At 40.0% G+C, this 26,175-nt stretch overlaps 1 protein-coding gene across 2 annotated transcripts; it reads right to left on the reverse strand.

Annotated features, from left to right (window-relative positions):
* Positions 1–1,927: 1,927 nt before the first annotated feature.
* On the reverse strand, positions 1,928–16,522 carry LOC124138105 (DNA nucleotidylexotransferase-like). Of its 2 annotated transcripts, none has more exons than XM_046504641.2 (9): positions 16,360–16,522; positions 13,361–13,547; positions 12,393–12,497; positions 10,461–10,640; positions 9,803–9,874; positions 8,260–8,383; positions 5,497–5,629; positions 3,199–3,772; positions 1,928–2,465 (listed from the first exon to the last, which is right to left on the reverse strand). In XM_046504641.2, exons 1-9 carry the CDS (start codon positions 16,494–16,496, stop codon positions 2,379–2,381), a joined length of 1,599 nt encoding a protein of 532 aa, XP_046360597.2. In that variant the 5' UTR covers positions 16,497–16,522; the 3' UTR covers positions 1,928–2,378. The 2 variants fall into 2 exon arrangements, with proteins under 2 accessions (XP_046360597.2, XP_048249214.1); XM_048393257.1 differs by lacking the exon at positions 1,928–2,465 and adding an exon at positions 2,811–2,905.
* Between the last annotated feature and the right edge of the window lie 9,653 nt (positions 16,523–26,175).

Raw genomic sequence — 26,175 nt, forward strand, 5'->3', positions numbered from 1 at the left:
AACGTCCTAGCTATCGTTGTTACTCCTTTGTTGATGCTGTTGTAAATAAAACTTTGTCCTTGTGTAAGTATTTTCTAATGCATTACAACATCAAACATAGTGACAATTTAAAAGTAACAATCACAAACACATATACTTCATATAAAGTATAATAAATATATAAATATAAATACATATTTATTCTGAAATGAAATAATGCATCTCTTAATACATATTCATGAAGACATCTCGTGTCAGTTGGGAGCATGATACTCACGCACATGTTTTTTAATGTGTACAGTACTCAACGATTGTTCAGCTATCAGGTTTTCATAAAAAACGCTTTGTTTTACCGTAAATAATGTTTACACAGTGGCACTGCTTGCTGAAAATCAATGTCCACACCCCGTTGGTATGCTACAAACAGGAATGGCGCAAAACGAAGTTGCCCAGGCATATTTATGTTCATCGAAACTCAATATTATCTTTTTGGAGACGTTATCTACAGCAGAACAACACTCATGACTTGCCCCAGGCCGGTCATCCACGTGTAACGTCAACAAGACAACCATATTCGGTTGGTGCATCTACATGATCGATACCAAACTGCCACATCAACTGCTCGGACAATTCCTGGGTTGAGACCAATTAATGGCAGAACCATACGGTTGAGGGAGCCCTAACATTAGGTCCTGACGTCCAGTGATACACCCAATTTTGCTTCCAAGTCACGTCAGGCATGTATAGCTTGATGTGGAGAGCTTCTGAGGTTTAGAAGACAAGACTGGGACAGTATGTACTGGTATTTACTTTCTATTACCGGGAAGCTTACTGCTGGATCAGTTGTGTTCAGTCCTAAATTGTGGAACGAGTGCAAACATGTATAATGGATTGTTCGTCGTTTCATCGTTGAACTAATTAGTTTCATTTGCTGTTTCAATCATGAATATAACCAGATTAATAATTATGATTAACTACGTATTGATGGTATATTGCATTCTGATATGCACCAGAGAAATGTGATTATCGATTCTTGATATGAATGATTTAGAAATAATATTGCAACTTTGATTGATGATGATTTTGGATACATATTATTTTGAACTTTCTTGTCATTTTACATGCATTAAATAGAGAAGGTACAAAGGCAGTTTTTTCAAGCAGTGAAATACTTGTTACCCTCTCATAGTGTGCGATACATATGGCTGTTGTGTTCCTCCTCCAGCATTTCATTTCAGGTACTGCCATTTGTCATCCAAAACTGGCTCCCACAGGAGATATCTCTTGGATGAGATCAAGCCATATCTACACTGTAGATATCGCTGCAATGAAATTACATCACAATGGTTTGCAGACCATTGTGACGTCACTGGTTACCATGACGTCACAATCAAATGACATCACTAATGGCTCTGCTACTGAAGCTGTTTGCAGTACTCTTTACACTGAAGACACTGCTAATTACTGTCTACAAATTGAAAAATTTGAAAGAATGATGCTGGATGATAAATAAAATCTCACACTCGTGTCTTTTGATATCAAATATATCAACACTCGTTGATAAAAGTGGCAAAAATCCTCGGCAAGCCTCGGAATGTTTCCACTTTTATCAACTCGTGTTGATATATTTGATATCAAAAGACACTCGGGTGAGATTCTCTATTTGTCATCCTTGATTAACACTGGTTAACCAAGGATAACTCTAGTCAACCCTGGTTGCCTGAAATGGGAAACCTCAGTTAACTCAGACAGCGATAGAAACTAACTTTTTTTGTCCACTAGTCCTTACAATGGTAACATATAGCAAAACCCTTCCAAATGGCAAATTTCTCGTAATCCTTATACATAAACTATTGGGCAGTTTGGTAAGGACTACAGGCCTAGTGTCAATGTCTTACGCTGCTCATGTCACTCGAATTCTAAAAATTAAGGAACCATACCAAACATATTACTGGCTATACTGTATTAGACCTTGTGTTATTATGACAAAATATATCAAACATCTGACAGTATTTGACAATGACAAAAACAACCAACAAACATATAATAAATTAATAGTAGTGAACAGTCTTCTTATGCACTCAGACATACCAATTATAAGAATTGAAAAAATCCCTATTTCATTCAAAATGTTCTGACAACAAAAATCTGGTTTATGATGTCAGGATGCAGGAACAGTCTGGTTTTTCACCATTCTCAAACTAGCGTGTCCAATGCAAATACGATATGAGAAAGGATGCACAAGTAGATGCCAAATCAGTCACAGTGGTCCAGCTCAGACCTCCATTTTCCATGCCTGGAACTGATCTGGGAAATTTCCTTCTCCCTGAGATGCCCCTCCCCTGAGAGGCCAAGGCAGTACATCCCTGCAAGGGACTTTCAGCATTGTTGATGCTGACTCAGCAGTTTCTCTGTGCCGGCTCCCTGTAAGGTATCTTCATGTTGTCAAACACTTCCTTCTCACTGCTGGCCGGTACCATACTACCCTGCAATACCAATAAACACGTCACACTACCCTGCAATACCAATAAACAAACATTAAACTACCCTGCAATACCAATAAACAAACATTAAACTACCCTGCAATACCAATAAACAAACATTAAACTACCCTGCAATACCAATAAACAAACATTAAACTACCCTGCAATACCAATAAACAAACATTAAACTACCCTGCAATACCAATAAACAAACATTAAACTACTCTACAATAGGAATAAACAAACACCACACTAACCTGAAATACAAATAAACGTTAACACATGTCACACTTGGAAAAGATAACCTGTATATACCAACATTGCTGTTATACTAACACTACCCTTTATAAACTAACATTCCTGTTATACTAACACTACCCTGTATATACCAACATTAACCTGTATATATCAACACTACCCTGCCATTCCAACATTCCTCCTACCTGGCTGGGGGGCACGGGTGGCCCAGTCGTCTAAGGCACCGCGATTCGCTGTGCAGAGTCGCATCCCTTGGGCATGCCAGAAACCTATGATTGTGGGTTCGAATCCCGGTTCGCCCTGATTATGTTTCTAGGTTTGTCAGCACCATACCCGTGCTCGTGGGTTTCACCGAAGTGGTAAACGTCTGAGACCTGCATCACATCCGGCTTTCCTCCCACATTAAGCTGACACGCTGTGATATAACTGGAATACTGTTAAAAGCGGCATTAAACACAACTCACTCACTCACTCCTACCTGGCTGATGTTGTACAGTCCATGAGACGTGAGTTTCATCTCCAGCACCCGTGTCGCGTACAGCCTCAGGTCTCTGTTGAAGTGCTTGCTGCCTGTCCACCCCACCAGAGCGTAGTAATACTGACTATGGGGTGCCACAATCAGGTCTACCCTCCTGGCAAGCCAGTCTCTTTCCTCACTCGCAACACTCCGGGGGCACTCGCCCACACAACCAAGTTTCCGTAGCTTGACTTTAGGCTCATAATCCTCTTCCACACTTCCAGACAGTTTGCTACAAACGTCAGTCTTACCTGCTACTTCCTGTACATCATCATGTCCTTTTTGGGTGGTCGCGAATTGTTTGGGAAATTTACAAATCCCAAGCCACTTCTCAAAATGGTCTAGCTGTCCACGCAGACTGAGTTTGAAATCCTGTTTGAGAACATCTTCGGTGAAAGAGTTCCTTTCATGACTACCACACAGAATAAATCCTCGCTTCTCCAGCTGTTTCAGTAGTCGGGGCAGGAGCCCCACCTCCGCTCCTTCCCGTGGGTGGGAGATGAGCAGATCCACATCGTGACCCGTCTTCTTGCCCCTAAACACAGGCTTGCATATCACATATTCAACCATGAAGTGGGAAATTACTCGATTCTGATTGGTCAATCAGAGGCCATTAAATCACAATAAACACTCATTGAAACAGCTGGTTTAACGGCCGCATCACCACGAAAGCTAATATTCATAAAATAGTACTAAATAGTCTTGTCAGTAGGCATATTTAAATAGTAATATACAATTATTGGCTACAAAATACAATGTTGTGGCAATACATTTTGCACAGAAAACATGACATAAATAAGTTTTGGAGACAACAGAAAGCTTGGAATTTGGCGCTTTTCTATATACGACTGTGGTGTCATATCTTTTGCGTCACAATGAGCGATATGACGTCATAATGGTGACGTGCGGCATAGAACGAAAGCTTTGCAAAGCTTGCTTAGTTTTCTTTATGGGGGGCCCACCTCATGTTAGTTTCCAAGTTGCCGTGCTTATATGCTTTCAATGCCTGTCATATGTTTAAGTGAAGTATTACGGGGTAAACAAACTGCTTAAGCATATACAGCGCCATATTTTGTTTTAAGGATGTTGTTGGCGATTCGGTAATTCACATTGACAACCCACTCAAAAGACTGGACTCAATCTACAGACACACCAAGCTCTACATTGAAAACACAGTATGTTTATCTCCTAATTGGCATATTGATCAGGTGAGTCTTCTTGCCCCTAAATATATGATGTCAATGCCAGGAAATCCTATCTTACACCCTGTCCCCAAAAACAGTGAAGTAGCGGCTTCTGTTTTTTCACATACTTGCAAAAAAACAGAAGCCGCTACTTCACTGTCATTTCTTCAAAGTTCCCCAAATCATAACATTCCACTAAGAATTTTCAGTCTGAGTATATTACATCCAGACCTGAATAAACTTCTTAAGATAGAACAAATACCTCAGGATTAGTAAGGAATAATGAATGATACAGTCACTTTTCACAATTACTTCAAACATAACCTTGACCTTTGATAGACATGACATCAACATTTGAAGTAGTAGGATTAAAGACATATGTGAATATAGTTTCATGCCTGTAGAGATACACTGAGAAAGATATAACAATATTTTGGAATAACTTCAATGCTGACCTTAATCTTTGACTTATCTTTCAACGCAGGGTCACACTGGTATAAACCAAGTTCAATGATAAAAGTGTTAATATTTGGGGGGGGGGGGGAGTACTACTACAACAGTTAGTAATTTTTTTCTTTCTCGTGACCTTGACCTTTAACCTCATCAAGACCTGTCAATTGCCTGGGCTACTTATACAAAGGTCATGGAAGGATATCCTCTCATGTCAATAATCTTTGCATAATAGTCCACAGAAAAATGACAGGCAGCAGCAGTCAAATTTAGACAAAATCTTAACATGAGCCTGGGCCAGACAAACCAGACGAAGAAAGTGTGATTGAATCATTCCCATGTAGGTCCTTTTTAATATCGGCATGTACCTTCTAAAGTTGAGTACCATCAGTGAGTTGCAAGTCAACCTTTGACATTCACGCTAGTCAGTTAACCCGAGACTACTAAATTGTTCATAGGAAAAATAAATCCAATGAGGGCTATAAATCTGAGCCACTTCCAAATGCTACAATTTTGCTACAAAAATTCAACTCAATAAAACCGACCAAAAATGGAAACATAGTAAAGGACACGAGGACATGTGAAATAGAGTTTTGACAAAAAGAACTTCAAAGGCGGCACATACCTTCTAAAGCCACCAGTGAGTTCGACTGTTGTGCCGGGAAGGATGCTCTGAGCTTCAGCTCTCACCATGGCCGTGAAGTTGTCAGCCTCTGGTCTCTCCACCCTTGACTGCAGTTCTTCATGGAACGCCAGCCCTACAGTATACAACAGTCAATGTATAGACTTCAAATGTGCTACCGTATTTATTCATGTATAAAACACACTTTTTTCCACTCCAAAATTAGGGGGGCATATTATACATGGGAACTTAATGTTACCCCCTTTTCCCCAGCCGAGTGTGTGGCCATTCAACGGGAGACGACCACTGAGGTATAAGAATAAATCACAACACTTACCTTTATGGTTCTGTGATAATAATGATATATTCAATGTTTATTACCACTTATTTGTTTAAGTTTCTCATTTGTAGAAATATTTTTTCTCAAAATGTGTTTGTTGTTATTGTGTGAGCTACGCTGCTAGTCATAACAGGTGATCAGTTCAACAATTGATGTATCCAGCTTTTTAATGAAAATGTTACAACCCCACCACACACCCTGAACTTAATACAAAAACATCTGAAGACAGAATATGCAAATGTCCCGAGACTTCAACAGTGCTACTATCAATGTTTATGCCAACTTGTTGCATGCTGTCCATTGTGCAACATGACGAGGTTGGACGACAGGGGATCGTTTCTCGGTTCATGGTGTTGCATCACAGCTTTAAATGCATTCGGGTTCAAGGCCCATGTGGCATGAGATAGTTGCAATTATGGACATATAAACTTAAGAACCGGTGTGCACAATTTCCATAAATAAATATGTCAACAATAATAACTTCCCTGACAGCTTATTCAATCATAGCCACGAAGACACTGTAGAAAACAATACAAAATCAGAGACATCATTAGCCCTGCCCCTTTTTTTAAATCAACCACTTAAGGTACAGTGGTCCCTTAGCATGACTAGTCGGTGTGGTCTACTACCATTTCGGTTGATGGAAACATAAAGGCAAAAAAATACTTTGGTTTGCCAATCAAATGTCACGGAATCATTTGCAATTTACTTGCAGTTACACTTGCCGACATTGGCATTGAATGGATAATTATCCCCAAGTTGTAAAAATGCTTTTTACTCATTTGAAAAAACAAATGTGTCCAATGTTCAGAAAAAGACACTATATTCAATGAAGTGACACATCCACTCACCCCACTGACACATCCACTCACCCCACTGACACATCCACTCACCCTACTGACATATCCACTCACCCCACTGACACACCCACTCACCTCACTCACACACCCGCTCACCCCACTGACACATCCACTCACCCCACTGACACACCCACTCACCCCACTGACACATCCACTCTACCCACTGACACACCCACTCACCCCACTGACACATCCACTCACCCAACTGACACATCCACTCACCCCACTGACACACCCACTCACCCAACTGACACATCCACTCACCCCACTGACACACCCACTCACCCCACTGACACCCCCACTCATCCCACTGACACATCCACTCACCCCACTGACACACCTACTCAACCTATCTGACACACCCACTCATCCGACTGACACACCCACCCACCCCACTGACACACCCACCCACTCACCCAACTGACACATCCGCTCACCCCACTGACACACCAACTCACCCTACTGACAGACCCACTCACCCTACTGACACATCCACTCACCCAACTGACACATCTACTCACCCCACTGACACTTCCGTTCACCACACTGACACACCCACTCTGACACACCCACTCACCCTACTGACACACCCACTCATCCCACTGACACACCCACTCAACCTACTGACACATCCGCTCACCCCACTGACACACCCAATCACCCCACTGACACATCCACTCACCCAACCGCGCATCCACTCACCCCACTGACACACCCGCTCACCCCACTGACACATCCACTCACCCCACTGACACACCCACTCACCTCACTGACACATCCACTCACCCTACTGACACAACCGCTCACCCCACTGACACATCCACTCACCCCACTGACACACCCACTCACCCCACTGACACATCCACTCACCCCACTGACACACATCCACTCACCCCACTGACACACCCACTCACCTCACTGACAGATCCACTCACCTCACTGACACATCCACTCACCCCACTGACACACCCACTCACCCCACTGACACATACACTCACCCCACTGACACACCCACTCACCCTACTGACACAACCGCTCACCCCACTGACACAACCACTCACCCAACTGACACAACCGCTCACCCCGCTGACACATCCACTCACCCCACTGACACACCCACTCACCCCACTGACACACCCACCCACCCCACTGACACACCCGCTCACCCCACTGACACACCCACTCACCCCACTGACACAACCACTCACCCCACTGACACATCCACTCACCCCACTGACACACCCACTCACCCCACTGACACACACACCCACCCCACTGACACACCCACTCACCCCACGGACACACCAACTCACCCTACTGACACACCCACTCACCCAACTGACACATCCACTCACCCCACTGACACACCCACTCACCCTACTGACAGACCCACTCACCCCACTGAGACATCCACTCACCCAACTGACACTTCCGCTCACCCCACTGACACACCCACTCACCACACTGACACACCCTATCACCCTACGGACACACCCACTCATCCCACTGACACACCCACTCATCCTATCTGACACACCCACTCATCCCACTGACACACCCACTCACCCCATCTGACTCTCCAGTCTTTGGACAAAGCCTCCACCCAAGCAGCATCCTGAATGGATGTCCATCCTCTCTCAATCCACTTCTTGGCGGTGGAAGGGCCCACACCAAACACAGCAGTAAACAGCTGGAGGAGATCAATACACACATAAAGAAACAATCTATTTGATTCATTTAAGTTTAATTTTTTAATCTGATCCATAACATGAGATGAGCTAGGAATCCATTCCTGAAGCTCATCCTGCTTGTCAGGGTGGTCATGTAGCAAAGTGGTTAAAGCATTCGCTCGTCACGCTAAAGACCCAGGTTTGATTCCTGACATGGGTACAATGTGTGAAGGCCATTTCTGGTGTCCCCCGCCGTGATATTGATGGAATATTGCTAAAAGTGGTGTAAAACCATACTCACTTACACTTACTTGTCAAAATAATAAGGATAATAAGATGTAGAACAGGGTGGCCTTTCTGCAACAACTGTTCCCCCTGGACATCAACCACATGTCTGAAATAATCAACCAATACTTGATCCAGGGGTTGAACATGTAGTAATCATAAAATTTCCAAGTTCCATGATGAGATCTGAACAACAGACCTTCCAACCAAGGTCAGACATGCTTGTCCATGAGGTTAAGCCAGTTGTAAAACAAGGTAAAGCTGTCGTCTGTGGGATGACTCCACACCCACCCATACTGACAAGGTAAAGATGTCATCTGTGGGATGACTCCACGCCCTGCTACACTGACAAGGTAAGGATGTGTGTGGGATGATCCGACGCCCTGCGACAATGACAAGGTAAGGATGTGATCTGTGGGATTACTCCACGCCCTGCTACACTGACAAGGTAAGGATGTCATCTGTAGGACGACTCCACGCCCTGCTACACTGACAAGGTAAGGATGTCTGTGTGATGACTTCACGCCCTGCTACACTGACAAGGTAAGGATGTCTGTGGGATGACTCCACGCCCTGCTACACTGACAAGGTAAGGATGTCTGTGTGATGACTTCACGCCCTGCTACACTGACAAGGTAAGGATGTCATCTGTAGGACGACTCCACGCCCTGCTACACTGACAAGGTAAGGATGTCTGTGGGATGACTTCACGCCCTGCTACACTGACAAGGTAAGGATGTCATCTGTGGGTTGACTCGACGCCCTGCTACACTGACAAGGTAAGGATGTCATCTGTAGGACGACTCCACGCCCTGCTACACTGACAAGGTAAGGATGTCTGTGGGATGACTTCACGCCCTGCTACACTGACAAGGTAAGGATGTCATCTGTGGGATGACTCGACGCCCTGCTACACTGACAAGGTAAGGATGTGTGTGGGATGACTCCAAGGTAAGGATGTCATCTGTTGGATGACTCCAAGGTAAGGATGTCATCTGTGGGATACTCCCGCCCTTCGGCAATGACAAGGTAAGGATGTGTGTGGGATGACTCCACGCCAGTGGTCGGAAACAGTCATGACACCAGGGGTTCGCCAATATCACTAATCGGATCTGCAGTTACAACTGTGCTGCTGGAGAGAAGAGTTTTAATACCTTCATCTTGTTAAACCATTCACCATTATTAATTTGATCAACCTCTGCAGAAGATCCATCTTCTAGGATGTCCTGCAAGATGGAACACAAACTGTTTAATTAAGCAAAGGTTACACACAGCTGACTTCTAAACTGGACTTTCCAATTCCCTCAGTTTACATGCACAGGATATAGGTCACATTGTTTTGTTCAAGGCCATGAAAGATGCAGTGTTACATACATAATGCATAACGAAACTTTACCTGAAATATTTGTTGCTATGTCAATTATGTTTTCTTCTGTTAAAGATATTTTTGTTTGTATGCAGGTGAAAAAAATTCAGGTTAATTTAACTAAAGGATTACTTCATAAAAACAAGATTTGTTTTTGTTTGGTCCTAAAGGAATTTAAAAATTAAAATTGAAAAGTCACATGATAATTTGGGCAACAGACAGAGTTCATGTAAATTATGTTCACTTGCTTGAAAGATTGATGCAAAAGATATAACTTCTATTATATAAAACAACTTTCTCCGTGTGCGAAATACGCATCAGTCGGAAAGCGCATGTTAAATCTCCAAAGTAAGTAAGTACAACTCTCTCTTAATTACACTGTTACAGACTACAATGACTTAGTAAATGGTAAAGACTTCAATAATCGACATCAGACGTCAGCCTACCTTTACAACTCTCTTGACATGATCCCCGACATCCTTGATGTTGCTTATCTGGGAGACGTCTGTCACTTTGAAGGGCAGACACTTGAGCACACACGATGCCCTGCGGAATGCCAATGCCCGACTGTAGTCCTGGTCCAGATCTCGTAACTCAGAGTAAAGCTGTAGTGTCTCGATACCAGCCTAAAACACCCACCATGTTGTCAGATACCAGCGTGATGCAGACATAATGCAGTCAGTACCAAACACTTTTGAGTCTGCTGGTCCGAACATGGCTCTTAAAATTATTTACGGTCGATTTTAGCCTTATTATTTGGACTTTTATTAGCTTAGCTTACTAGACCAAACAGACTTTTACTAGACTTGGGCTTCAGACTAGTGGCTAAAGTCACAGGCAGATAATGGGTTTTTTGTTCTGATATCAGAAAAAAGGTTCTTGACATTAATCAACATAAAATGTAATTTACTGTTATTCTAAAAAAGACAATTTATTTTGAAAATTAATGCTATAAAAACCTTTATTTATAAGATGTACACAGAAACATTATACACATATGGACAAAATTAATCTTGGGTCACAGACTTGCTCATACTTTTTTTCACTCATTGTCACCGTGGCAGCCCACCAAAGAAGTTGATACAATCTGCCAAGTCTTGGAAGGGGAGGTAGAGGGGACAACCTAGACTTTTATGTGCATGAGCATGGGTTTCTCACACCTGGTAGTTGCGTTCAAGGGCACAAAAAATGTTTGTTGCGTGTTTAAGATATGGCCCTAAAATACTGGAAACCATGTTGAGACTTTGACACTCATATTAGGCATAATTGCGTATTGGATCAATAAAAATATTTACTTCCAGTTGACATAAAAAGAGGTTATCACGCGTGTGTGTTTGGGGATGGTAAATATCCTGCATGAGGAATAAACATTGTATTTAGCGAGCCTTGGCGAGCTAAATACATAGTGTTTATTCCTAATACAGGATATTTACCACCCCCAAACACACAAGCGTGATAACCTCTTTATCATATAATGTCATTCTTTAATTCTGTACTTCAAAATCGCTTTCCCTCTCTCACAAACATTACCGAAACATTGCGAGTTTTCCTGGAATGCGCGCATTAATATTTATTACGTCAGAGGGTAAGTGATGTGTCAGTCGGACAGTGACAGTAGCCAATATAGTTCCAACTGAAATCTATTTCTTATGCAGTGGCGAAGCAACATAAACGCAAAACAACAATTGTTTTTAATTGCCTTTCACGGCAATCCATCGGTCTGTCCGCTAGAGTAACTGCCCTTTGTCAAAGGGAAGCTACTCTAACCCTAGTCTATGAGACGTCACGGCCACGGTCAGACGTTGTTGACAGTCGGTCTGTCCTGTCATAACGTTAAGAAGTGTAGTCAGATGTACACACAGCGACAAAACGAAACAAGGTAACAATTCAAATATATTTCGGCTAAATCCAACTATTTTTTTGTGTGGAGAAGGTTTCAAGCCGCAGAGATCTACAAGCACAGATATGGCTACTGATCCCGAAATTTATATCTCCAAAGTTGCCCAAACTTATAAAATGCCTTATCTACGTCACAGTTAGACACTGATTTTCAGTATACAATGTATTAGACTGTGCTTTTGATAATGATAGCAGTTATCCCTGTAGTTTATCCAGATTCCCGATGGTTAATTCTGACTCGATCGCCGAATGACGAGGGCGACGCCATGATTGCTTATGAACAGTGAAAGTAGTCCCTACTTGACCTTTGATATTTGCATCTCTATCCGCATATGACCCCAACGGATATCGTTTTTATCCATTGGCTTTATCCTGCCGAGAAACCTACCCATTATATGATAAAGTAATATATTGACATTGTGTAATTATGAACCTTATCCCCTCAAATTTGTTAGAACAGTTTGAATGTTTATGCTCACAGTTAAATGATGGTTGTGGTGTTCTAGAGGTGTGTCCCTCTGACACGCCCACTCTGGAAGTAAACTGGTGTTCCCTTCAGGCTCATTACCATTATCGGCGGATTCCTACAAAATACATTGGCACTTCTTATATGAAACATATTAGCATTTTTCATATGAAACATGGGCCTGGTGGCCTAGTTGTCTATAGCGCTGCAATTTGTTATGCAGACTTGCGTCCCTTGGGCACGCCAGAAACCTATGATTGTGGGTTCGAAAGCCGGTTAACATGATTATGTTGCTAGGTTTGGCAGCACCACACCCATGTACGTTGGAATCATTGAAGTGGTAAACGTCTCTGACCTGCATCCCTTCGGGCTTTCCTCCCACATCAACTGATATAACTGGAATATTGTTCAAAGCGGTGTTAAGCCCAATTCACTCTTTCATTCACTCTCATGTGAAACAGTGTCATTTCTCATATGAGTGAGTGAATGAGTTGGGTTTAACGCCGCTTTTAACAGTATTCCAGTTATATCACGGCGTGTCAGCTTAATGTGGGAGGAAAGCCTGAAGTGATGCAGATTTCTCATATGAAACAGAGAAGCAGTCTCATATATGTCATCTCAACAGAATCAGAATTGTAATGTACGTCTGTAATATATATATATATATATATATATATATATATATATATATATATATATATATATTTACACACAGCAATATAGCCAATTTCTCAGCCAATTTCACAATAAAAACACATATAGGGGCATCATGACATGGTTCTACTAAGGTTGATGGTGACTTGAGATTCTGCTTATCAAGTAGGTCTTCCAAATATACAACACGTCAAAAGCATAAATAAAAAAACATAAATAAAAGAACTCTGCATGCATTTAGCTAATATTGAATAATGCAATGCAAGCATATGGATTTTTACATGAATATCTAATGTGTGTCTGAGACATTGTGATGATTGTCATTACCAATGTCTCATGCTTGAGCCTGTAGGCTTCTGTGGCTACGTTGACTTTCCCTGCCTTGAAGCACTCCGTGAGCCATGTTAGGGAAACAATTTCCACATCACCAAGTGTCGCAACGTTGTCCTTCTTCAGTGCTCTGACAACTTGCTCCACTGTCTCAAACTCAGTCACGATATGGGTCACCTCAGTGCTTTCAAAGAAAAACATAATCACATAAGTCAGTTCTTAGTTTTTTCCAGTCAATGCAGGTTTTCACTGTGAAACTTTCAAAGACAATACTGTGGGTGTCTTATGTACATGGTGTAGTTTGAATGAATGACAAATGACAAATACACCTTAAATGACTACTGATATGTGGCAAATTGCCAGTCAATCCAGCAAGTTGGATCCAAGTCATTCAATACATATCATTTGTCTAATTTTTTAGGTATCCGATGATGTCACTGTCAAGAAGTTTGTTTTTGTCGCTGAAGCGATGGGTCAATCTTACAGCCATGGTTATCCAAATACATGTGTAACAAGGTACCAGTATGTCACCATAGCGACAGTTCCAGAGTTAAAGGGGCACTGATCTAACGGACTGGTTGTTGCCTTTGTTATTGTTTTTCCCCCGTGAGTACCCGGATGATACGCAACGCAACTGAGCGTGACCAGAGACTGGGGTACCGTCTGCAAGGACAGCTAAATAAACTTGGAGGCTGGAGGCAATATTTGTTTTACGCATTTTTGAACACTGATTGGTTAACTGTGATCTATAAAGATTTCGACAAAGGGCGCATGTTAATTCATTTCTTCAGCCTAAACAAACAGACAAAAAGAACAAGGGAGCTCATCGGATGTCGTCATTTGGAAATACCCCAGATGGTTATAGTTTAATACTAAAAACAGTATCCATGCAGTGAAAGCATTTTCGGATTTCGGCTTGCGTCGATAATACGATTACTACTCCCTTGTTGTCATCCACGTTTTCTCGTATAACCCTACACTTGTGTATTTGTCGTCATTCACTTGATGCTCAGTTAATGAATTTATTACAGGTACAATTAGTGGTAGCACCACTTATATTACCTGACAAAGGTTCCCATTTGGCATTTATTGTGTCTGGGGTAATTATTCAATCTAAATCCAGGTTTGAAGTGAGGTGAAATGTGTGTTATGTAATATGCACGTGGCAGTCCAGCAAAAGATGAATGATCAGTTGATTTACTTTTTTTTGTAAATCAACGGATCGTTCCTAGTCATCAAAGGATTAACAGAAAATACGTTGATTGATTAATCACTGTTATCTTGCACAGTGGATATGTCAAGAGTGAGTGTTTACATGTCTAGGTTTACTAAAACAAAGGGAATACACTCATATCATGGCGCGAAGTGCCGATGTAAAAACAACATACTTTGTTCAAAGGGTTAACTGATAATATGTTGATTGATTGATCATTGTTATCTATCACTCAATGGAATTTTTAGGAACCGTGGACGCTATGAAAATAGTTGTCACGTGGGCTTTCTCAGCCGACCATTGAGACTTGACACCTATGTAAAACACCTGAAACAATCCAAGCGATCAGTTGAGAAACGAACACGGGTTATAATATCCCGAAACGATATATATCTTTTTAAATATTTGATTGTTACTGAGACACGTGACATCGAATAAGTTTCTTTGTACAGCTGCAGACGAGTGGGATATTGTTCCTTTTTGTGGATATTCACGGATACATTCCTCGAACAAGGAAGCTGCCTAAAACTTATACACATTAATTTGGTAGGTTGTAATTATGATATCTGCATTTTGTTTTCCAGACCTTCATTTGAACCGATTCGTTCTTGTTTCTCTACGTCTTGGTTGGGAAATTCTTCAATGCGTGATAGTCGTTGTTGTTACAGGTCTTTTCCTTTGTAAGCGTGTATATATTACCGTCAATTTGTAAAATGTGATTCTCTCAGGCAATTTATAAAATGTGTAAATATTTCAGTCATTTTGACTAAAAAATCTGTCCAGATTGATCAAGACGATCAAAAGGGCCTACACACATCACAACAGATTATTATGTAGGATTAAAAGCCAAACAACTTAGAAATGTACTTTTCAACGTTACATTTTCAGTCTCTTGGTGATGACATTAAACATCAAAATGTTTGGAATTCGTTGTCATAATAATACAGATGGAAATGTTTTTCAGTCACTTTATAAAATAACTGAATATTTAGACGTTTAATAAATGTGTTACACATTTGACAGTAAAAAAATATACACACTATAAAAAAGCATATGCTCAGGTGAAATATATATCGCAAAATTACCAAGCAAGTGACTTATCAAAACTTCGTCACCATTACCGATGCTACTCACAAAGATACCTACATTTCTTTATTATCTCGAAAACTGTATTTCATTTTGTTGATCAATGTGACCATACGCCCTTATTACTACTCATAAAAGTGACTAATGCGCTTACGAATGGCGCAGCAGAGGTCGCGAACTAGTCTAGATTTCTGCTATACATCCGGGTACTCACTGGGAAAAAACAATAACAAAGGCAACAACCAGTCCCGGGGAATTGCGTTAGATCAGTGCCCCTTTAAGTAGAAGAGCAGAAATGACACTTCCATTAAGTATGAATGTTCAGTAGAGGATGTGACTTGAATGTGTGGATGTAAACCAAGTGAACGGCGTGAATCTTAGCAGAGACCACATGGTCTCTGATCTGACCCAGTATGTTGAAATGTGAAAACAATCGTCTGCTAGGATGACAACAGTAAACATCACTTCCTGGTTTTGTGACACAGAAGTGTGTAAAACGACGATAATATATTGATAAAGTATGTTGATAAAATAAGGATAACCTATAAATAGTATCTAGTGAGAACGAGTGTATTTGCTATATCAACTGGCATAATTTCTACCCAAGTCCATACGCTAATCCAACTTGCAGTTGCAATGCAACTGTCCTGTCAACACTCGTCTCGTTTTATCATCATTAGTATCGTCAATGTCATACCTTAATTCGCTCACAGTTTGCACGCCTCTCTTCTTTGCTGCTATTTTTATTGTTTCCAGGCGACGTTTTTGAATTCGTTGTGGCATGATCAACAATTTTAGCCTGCTGAAATCGACCTCACAAGAATTGGCAGACATGTTTACCTCTCGATGAAGGTGGGGAACGTGTTGTAAGCTCCTTACAGTTCAAACTTCGTTCCAGCTATGCGTGGAGTTCGTTTCTACACGCCAACCTTCTAGGGATTGCCTAAAAGTCGGGCCAAGAAAAGTCGGGCCGGGCCGGGCCAGCGGGTAATACTAAAAATGGATTGCAGAATAATAAAACGAAACGCGCATATCTAGGCAGATCTCAAATGTCCACAAACGTATAGTTTTGCTCATTTAATTGAGTTTGAATAAAAATGCACCTTCAACAATGTAGTTAACTGATGATTATGACTACATACCGTGAGTCTCGTAGAAAAGTCAGCGTCTTGACTGTGTATTCTTTGATTAGAATGCTTCTCACCGACCTTAGCGTGTAGGGGTGTGATGTCCTGGGCAGGAAACGACAGTGTTTTGACTACTCTTCTTTCATTAATTAACGTGTTTAGGTAATTAACCTTTACTAATTCGTGTTAAACCAACACAGGATGTTTTCTGGAAATGGATATTCTCGAATGTCAAAAGACTGACACGACACGTGTTAATAACTGTCCAAGCACTTCTAAAGTTCCTAACATTATTTATATTTGAACACTAGTATTTTATCTAATTATTTACCACTTTATTGTCTCATATTTCAGTAGTTAAAGAAAACACAGAACTCAAAGTGAAGCCCTTTTCCCTCTACATTCTCAACATAGTCTCTATCAGAAGTGTTTGGCTTGTGTTGGGTCCGACTTGGCCCGGGCGGTCAAAATCAACTTTAAACACACAGATGTAACTTCAAATGTGATTAAATCTATAGATTAGTGTTATATCTACCTATACACCAATTTATAATGTCCAGGTGTATCGCATTTAAAGAAATCTGCGCCCTTAAAGTGAAGCATTTTTACTGTATTTTCTTTAAAAAATCCAAGTCAGAAATGTTCGGTCCGACCTGGCCCGGGCTGTTAAAATCAACTTAAACCTCACAGATGTATCATCAAATGGATTCACATCTATAGATTAGTATTATATCTACCTATACACCACTTTATAATGTCACAGATTGCAGTATTTATAGACAACAAGGGGCTCGAAAGTGAAGCCCTTTTCCCTCTACATTCTCAACATAGTCTCTATCAGAAGTGTTTGGCTTGTGTTGGGTCCGACTTGGCCCGGGCGGTCAAAATCAACTTTAAACACACAGATGTATCTTCAAATGTGACTAAATCTATAGATTAGTGTTATATCTACCTATACACCAATTTATAATGTCACAGATCGCAGTATTTATAGAAGACATGGGGCTTAAAGTGAAGCCCTTTTCCCCTCTACATTCTCAACATAGTCTCTATCAGAAGTGTTTGGCTTGTGTTGGGTCCGACCTGGCCCGGGCGGTCAAAATCAACTTTAAACACACAGATGTATCTTCAAATGTGATTAAATCTATAGATTAGTGTTATATCTACCTATACATCAATTTATAATGTCACAGATCGCAGTATTTATAGAAGACATGGGGCTTAAAGTGAAGCCCTTTTCCCTCTACATTCTCAACATAGTCTCTATCAGAAGTGTTTGGCTTGTGTTGGGTCCGACTTGGCCCGGGCGGTCAAAATCAACTTTAAACACACAGATGTATCTTCAAATGTGACTTAATCTATAGATTAGTGTTATATCTACCTATACACCAATTTATAATGTCCAGGTGTATCGCATTTAAAGAAATCTGCGCCCTTATAGTGAAGCATTTTTACTGTATTTTCTTTAAAAAATCCAAGTCAGAAATGTTCGGTCCGACCTGGCCCGGGCTGTTAAAATCAACTTAAACCTCACAGATGTATCATCAAATGGATTCACATCTATAGATTAGTATTATATCTACCTATACACCAATTTATAATGTCACAGATTGCAGTATTTATAGACAACAAGGGGCTCGAAAGTGAAGCCCTTTTCCCTCTACATTCTCAACATAGTCTCTATCAGAAGTGTTTGGCTTGTGTTGGGTCCGACTTGGCCCGGGCGGTCAAAATCAACTTTAAACACACAGATGTATCTTCAAATGTGATTAAATCTATAGATTAGTGTTATATCTACCTATACACCAATTTATAATGTCCAGGTGTATCGCATTTAAAGAAATCTGCGCCCTTAAAGTGAAGCATATTTACTGTATTTTCTTTAAAAAATCCAAGTCAGAAATGTTCGGTCCGACCTGGCCCGGGCTGTTAAAATCAACTTAAACCTCACAGATGTATCATCAAATGGATTCACATCTATAGATTAGTATTATATCTACCTATACACCACTTTATAATGTCACAGATTGCAGTATTTATAGACAACAAGGGGCTCGAAAGTGAAGCCCTTTTCCCTCTACATTCTCAACATAGTCTCTATCAGAAGTGTTTGGCTTGTGTTGGGTCCGACTTGGCCCGGGCGGTCAAAATCAACTTTAAATAGACACATGTATCTTCAAATGTGACTAAATCTATAGATTAGTGTTATATCTACCTATACATCACTTTATAATGTCACAGATTGCAGTATTTATAGACAACAAGGGGCTCGAAAGTGAAGCCCTTTTCCCTCTACATTCTCAACATAGTCTCTATCAGAAGTGTTTGGCTTGTGTTGGGTCCGACTTGGCCCGGGCGGTCAAAATCAACTTTAAACACACAGATGTATCTTCAAATGTGATTAAATCTATAGATTAGTGTTATATCTACCTATACACCAATTTATAATGTCCAGGTGTATCGCATTTAAAGAAATCTGCGCCCTTAAAGTGAAGCATTTTTACTGTATTTTCTTTAAAAAATCCAAGTCAGAAATGTTCGGTCCGACCTGGCCCGGGCTGTTAAAATCAACTTAAACCTCACAGATGTATCATCAAATGGATTCACATCTATAGATTAGTATTATATCTACCTATACACCACTTTATAATGTCACAGATTGCAGTATTTATAGACAACAAGGGGCTCGAAAGTGAAGCCCTTTTCCCTCTACATTCTCAACATAGTCTCTATCAGAAGTGTTTGGCTTGTGTTGGGTCCGACTTGGCCCGGGCGGTCAAAATCAACTTTAAATAGACACATGTATCTTCAAATGTGACTAAATCTATAGATTAGTGTTATATCTACCTATACATCACTTTATAATGTCACAGATTGCAGTATTTATAGACAACAAGGGGCTCGAAAGTGAAGCCCTTTTCCCTCTACATTCTCAACATAGTCTCTATCAGAAGTGTTTGGCTTGTGTTGGGTCCGACTTGGCCCGGGCGGTCAAAATCAACTTTAAACACACAGATGTATCTTCAAATGTGATTAAATCTATAGATTAGTGTTATATCTACCTATACACCAATTTATAATGTCCAGGTGTATCGCATTTAAAGAAATCTGCGCCCTTAAAGTGAAGCATTTTTACTGTATTTTCTTTAAAAAATCCAAGTCAGAAATGTTCGGTCCGACCTGGCCCGGGCTGTTAAAATCAACTTAAACCTCACAGATGTATCATCAAATGGATTCACATCTATAGATTAGTATTATATCTACCTATACACCACTTTATAATGTCACAGATTGCAGTATTTATAGACAACAAGGGGCTCGAAAGTGAAGCCCTTTTCCCTCTACATTCTCAACATAGTCTCTATCAGAAGTGTTTGGCTTGTGTTGGGTCCGACTTGGCCCGGGCGGTCAAAATCAACTTTAAACACACAGATGTATCTTCAAATGTGATTAAATCTATAGATTAGTGTTATATCTACCTATACACCAATTTATAATGTCCAGGTGTGTCGCATTTAAAGAAATCTGCGCCCTTAAAGTGAAGCATTTTTACTTTATTTTCTTTAAAAAATCCAAGTCAGAAATGTTCGGTCCGACCTGGCCCGGGCTGTTAAAATCAACTTAAACCTCACAGATGTATCATCAAATGGATTCACATCTATAGATTAGTATTATATCTACCTATACACCACTTTATAATGTCACAGATTGCAGTATTTATAGACAACAAGGGGCTCGAAAGTGAAGCCCTTTTCCCTCTACATTCTCAACATAGTCTCTATCAGAAGTGTTTGGCTTGTGTTGGGTCCGACTTGGCCCGGGCGGTCAAAATCAACTTTAAATAGACACATGTATCTTCAAATGTGACTAAATCTATAGATTAGTGTTATATCTACCTATACATCACTTTATAATGTCACAGATTGCAGTATTTATAGACAACAAGGGGCTCGAAAGTGAAGCCCTTTTCCCTCTACATTCTCAACATAGTCTCTATCAGAAGTGTTTGGCTTGTGTTGGGTCCGACTTGGCCCGGGCGGTCAAAATCAACTTTAAACACACAGATGTATCTTCAAATGTGATTAAATCTATAGATTAGTGTTATATCTACCTATACACCAATTTATAATGTCCAGGTGTATCGCATTTAAAGAAATCTGCGCCCTTAAAGTGAAGCATTTTTACTGTATTTTCTTTAAAAAATCCAAGTCAGAAATGTTCGGTCCGACCTGGCCCGGGCTGTTAAAATCAACTTAAACCTCACAGATGTATCATCAAATGGATTCACATCTATAGATTAGTATTATATCTACCTATACACCACTTTATAATGTCACAGATTGCAGTATTTATAGACAACAAGGGGCTCGAAAGTGAAGCCCTTTTCCCTCTACATTCTCAACATAGTCTCTATCAGAAGTGTTTGGCTTGTGTTGGGTCCGACTTGGCCCGGGCGGTCAAAATCAACTTTAAATAGACACATGTATCTTCAAATGTGACTAAATCTATAGATTAGTGTTATATCTACCTATACATCACTTTATAATGTCACAGATTGCAGTATTTATAGACAACAAGGGGCTCGAAAGTGAAGCCCTTTTCCCTCTACATTCTCAACATAGTCTCTATCAGAAGTGTTTGGCTTGTGTTGGGTCCGACTTGGCCCGGGCGGTCAAAATCAACTTTAAACACACAGATGTATCTTCAAATGTGATTAAATCTATAGATTAGTGTTATATCTACCTATACACCAATTTATAATGTCCAGGTGTATCGCATTTAAAGAAATCTGCGCCCTTAAAGTGAAGCATTTTTACTGTATTTTCTTTAAAAAATCCAAGTCAGAAATGTTCGGTCCGACCTGGCCCGGGCTGTTAAAATCAACTTAAACCTCACAGATGTATCATCAAATGGATTCACATCTATAGATTAGTATTATATCTACCTATACACCACTTTATAATGTCACAGATTGCAGTATTTATAGACAACAAGGGGCTCGAAAGTGAAGCCCTTTTCCCTCTACATTCTCAACATAGTCTCTATCAGAAGTGTTTGGCTTGTGTTGGGTCCGACTTGGCCCGGGCGGTCAAAATCAACTTTAAACACACAGATGTATCTTCAAATGTGATTAAATCTATAGATTAGTGTTATATCTACCTATACACCAATTTATAATGTCCAGGTGTGTCGCATTTAAAGAAATCTGCGCCCTTAAAGTGAAGCATTTTTACTTTATTTTCTTTAAAAAATCCAAGTCAGAAATGTTCGGTCCGACCTGGCCCGGGCTGTTAAAATCAACTTAAACCTCACAGATGTATCATCAAATGGATTCACATCTATAGATTAGTATTATATCAACCTATACATCACTTTATAATGTCACAGATTGCAGTATTTATAGACAACAAGGGGCTCGAAAGTGAAGCCCTTTTCCCTCTACATTCTCAACATAGTCTCTATCAGAAGTGTTTGGCTTGTGTTGGGTCCGACTTGGCCCGGGCGGTCAAAATCAACTTTAAACACACAGATGTATCTTCAAATGTGACTTAATCTATAGATTAGTGTTATATCTACCTATACACCAATTTATAATGTCCAGGTGTATCGCATTTAAAGAAATCTGCGCCCTTAAAGTGAAGCATTTTTACTGTATTTTCTTTAAAAGATCCAAGTCAGAAATGTTCGGTCCGACCTGGCCCGGGCTGTTAAAATCAACTTAAACCTCACAGATGTATCATCAAATGGATTCACATCTATAGATTAGTATTATATCTACCTATACACCACTTTATAATGTCACAGATCGCAGTATTTATAGACAACAAGGGGCTCGAAAGTGAAGCCCTTTTCCCTCTACATTCTCAACATAGTCTCTATCAGAAGTGTTTGGCTTGTGTTGGGTCCGACTTGGCCCGGGCGGTCAAAATCAACTTTAAACACACAGATGTATCTTCAAATGTGACTTAATCTATAGATTAGTGTTATATCTACCTATACACCAATTTATAATGTCCAGGTGTATCGCATTTAAAGAAATCTGCGCCCTTAAAGTGAAGCATTTTTACTGTATTTTCTTTAAAAGATCCAAGTCAGAAATGTTCGGTCCGACCTGGCCCGGGCTGTTAAAATCAACTTAAACCTCACAGATGTATCATCAAATGGATTCACATCTATAGATTAGTATTATATCTACCTATACACCACTTTATAATGTCACAGATCGCAGTATTTATAGACAACAAGGGGCTCGAAAGTGAAGCCCTTTTCCCTCTACATTCTCAACATAGTCTCTATCAGAAGTGTTTGGCTTGTGTTGGGTCCGACTTGGCCCGGGCGGTCAAAATCAACTTTAAACACACAGATGTATCTTCAAATGTGACTTAATCTATAGATTAGTGTTATATCTACCTATACACCAATTTATAATGTCCAGGTGTGTCGCATTTAAAGAAATCTGCGCCCTTAAAGTGAAGCATTTTTACTTATTTTCTTTAAAAAATCCAAGTCAGAAATGTTCGGTCCGACCTGGCCCGGGCTGTTAAAATCAACTTAAACCTCACAGTTGTATCACCAAATGGATTCACATCTATAGATTAGTATTATATCAACCTATACATCACTTTATAATGTCACAGATTGCAGTATTTATAGACAACAAGGGGCTCGAAAGTGAAGCCCTTTTCCCTCTACATTCTCAACATAGTCTCTATCAGAAGTGTTTGGCTTGTGTTGGGTCCGACTTGGCCCGGGCGGTCAAAATCAACTTTAAACACACAGATGTAACTTCAAATGTGATTAAATCTATAGATTAGTGTTATATCTACCTATACACCAATTTATAATGTCCAGGTGTGTCGCATTTAAAGAAATCTGCGCCCTTAAAGTGAAGCATTTTTACTGTATTTTCTTTAAAAAATCCAAGTCAGAAATGTTCGGTCCGACCTGGCCCGGGCTGTTAAAATCAACTTAAACCTCACAGATATATCTTCAAATGTGATTAAATCTATAGATTAGTATTATATCTACTTATACACCACTTTATAATGTCACAGATTGCAGTATTTATAGACAACAAGGGGCTCGAAAGTGAAGCCCTTTTCCCTCTACATTCTCAACATAGTCTCTATCAGAAGTGTTTGGCTTGTGTTGGGTCCGACTTGGCCCGGGCGGTCAAAATCAACTTTAAACACACAGATGTATCTTCAAATGTGACTAAATCTATAGATTAGTGTTATATCTACCTATACACCAATTTATAATGTCACAGATCGCAGTATTTATAGAAGACATGGGGCTTAAAGTGAAGCCCTTTTCCCCTCTACATTCTCAACATAGTCTCTATCAGAAGTGTTTGGCTTGTGTTGGGTCCGACTTGGCCCGGGCGGTCAAAATCAACTTTAAACACACAGATGTATCTTCAAATGTGACTTAATCTATAGATTAGTGTTATATCTACCTATACACCAATTTATAATGTCCAGGTGTGTCGCATTTAAAGAAATCTGCGCCCTTAAAGTGAAGCATTTTTACTTATTTTCTTTAAAAAATCCAAGTCAGAAATGTTCGGTCCGACCTGGCCCGGGCTGTTAAAATCAACTTAAACCTCACAGTTGTATCACCAAATGGATTCACATCTATAGATTAGTATTATATCAACCTATACATCACTTTATAATGTCACAGATTGCAGTATTTATAGACAACAAGGGGCTCGAAAGTGAAGCCCTTTTCCCTCTAAATTCTCAACATAGTCTCTATCAGAAGTGTTTGGCTTGTGTTGGGTCCGACTTGGCCCGGGCGGTCAAAATCAACTTTAAACACACAGATGTAACTTCAAATGTGATTAAATCTATAGATTAGTGTTATATCTACCTATACACCAATTTATAATGTCCAGGTGTGTCGCATTTAAAGAAATCTGCGCCCTTAAAGTGAAGCATTTTTACTGTATTTTCTTTAAAAAATCCAAGTCAGAAATGTTCGGTCCGACCTGGCCCGGGCTGTTAAAATCAACTTAAACCTCACAGATATATCTTCAAATGTGATTAAATCTATAGATTAGTATTATATCTACTTATACACCACTTTATAATGTCACAGATTGCAGTATTTATAGACAACAAGGGGCTCGAAAGTGAAGCCCTTTTCCCTCTACATTCTCAACATAGTCTCTATCAGAAGTGTTTGGCTTGTGTTGGGTCCGACTTGGCCCGGGCGGTCAAAATCAACTTTAAACACACAGATGTATCTTCAAATGTGACTAAATCTATAGATTAGTGTTATATCTACCTATACACCAATTTATAATGTCACAGATCGCAGTATTTATAGAAGACATGGGGCTTAAAGTGAAGCCCTTTTCCCCTCTACATTCTCAACATAGTCTCTATCAGAAGTGTTTGGCTTGTGTTGGGTCCGACTTGGCCCGGGCGGTCAAAATCAACTTTAAACACACAGATGTATCTTCAAATGTGACTTAATCTATAGATTAGTGTTATATCTACCTATACACCAATTTATAATGTCCAGGTGTGTCGCATTTAAAGAAATCTGCGCCCTTAAAGTGAAGCATTTTTACTTATTTTCTTTAAAAAATCCAAGTCAGAAATGTTCGGTCCGACCTGGCCCGGGCTGTTAAAATCAACTTAAACCTCACAGTTGTATCACCAAATGGATTCACATCTATAGATTAGTATTATATCAACCTATACATCACTTTATAATGTCACAGATTGCAGTATTTATAGACAACAAGGGGCTCGAAAGTGAAGCCCTTTTCCCTCTACATTCTCAACATAGTCTCTATCAGAAGTGTTTGGCTTGTGTTGGGTCCGACTTGGCCCGGGCGGTCAAAATCAACTTTAAACACACAGATGTAACTTCAAATGTGATTAAATCTATAGATTAGTGTTATATCTACCTATACACCAATTTATAATGTCCAGGTGTGTCGCATTTAAAGAAATCTGCGCCCTTAAAGTGAAGCATTTTTACTGTATTTTCTTTAAAAAATCCAAGTCAGAAATGTTCGGTCCGACCTGGCCCGGGCTGTTAAAATCAACTTAAACCCCACAGACGTATCATCAAATGGATTCACATCTATAGATTAGTATTATATCTACCTATACACCACTTTATAATGTCACAGATTGCAGTATTTATAGACAACAAGGGGCTCGAAAGTGAAGCCCTTTTCCCTCTACATTCTCAACATAGTCTCTATCAGAAGTGTTTGGCTTGTGTTGGGTCCGACTTGGCCCGGGCGGTCAAAATCAACTTTAAACACACAGATGTATCTTAAAATGTGATTAAATCTATAGATTAGTGTTATATCTACCTATACACAAATTTATAATGTCCAGGTGTATCGCATTTAAAGAAAT

This window comes from Haliotis rufescens, unplaced genomic scaffold (assembly GCF_023055435.1).
Source record: "Haliotis rufescens isolate VD_foot unplaced genomic scaffold, xgHalRufe1.0.p SCAF_12, whole genome shotgun sequence".
NCBI lineage: Eukaryota > Metazoa > Mollusca > Gastropoda > Lepetellida > Haliotidae > Haliotis > Haliotis rufescens.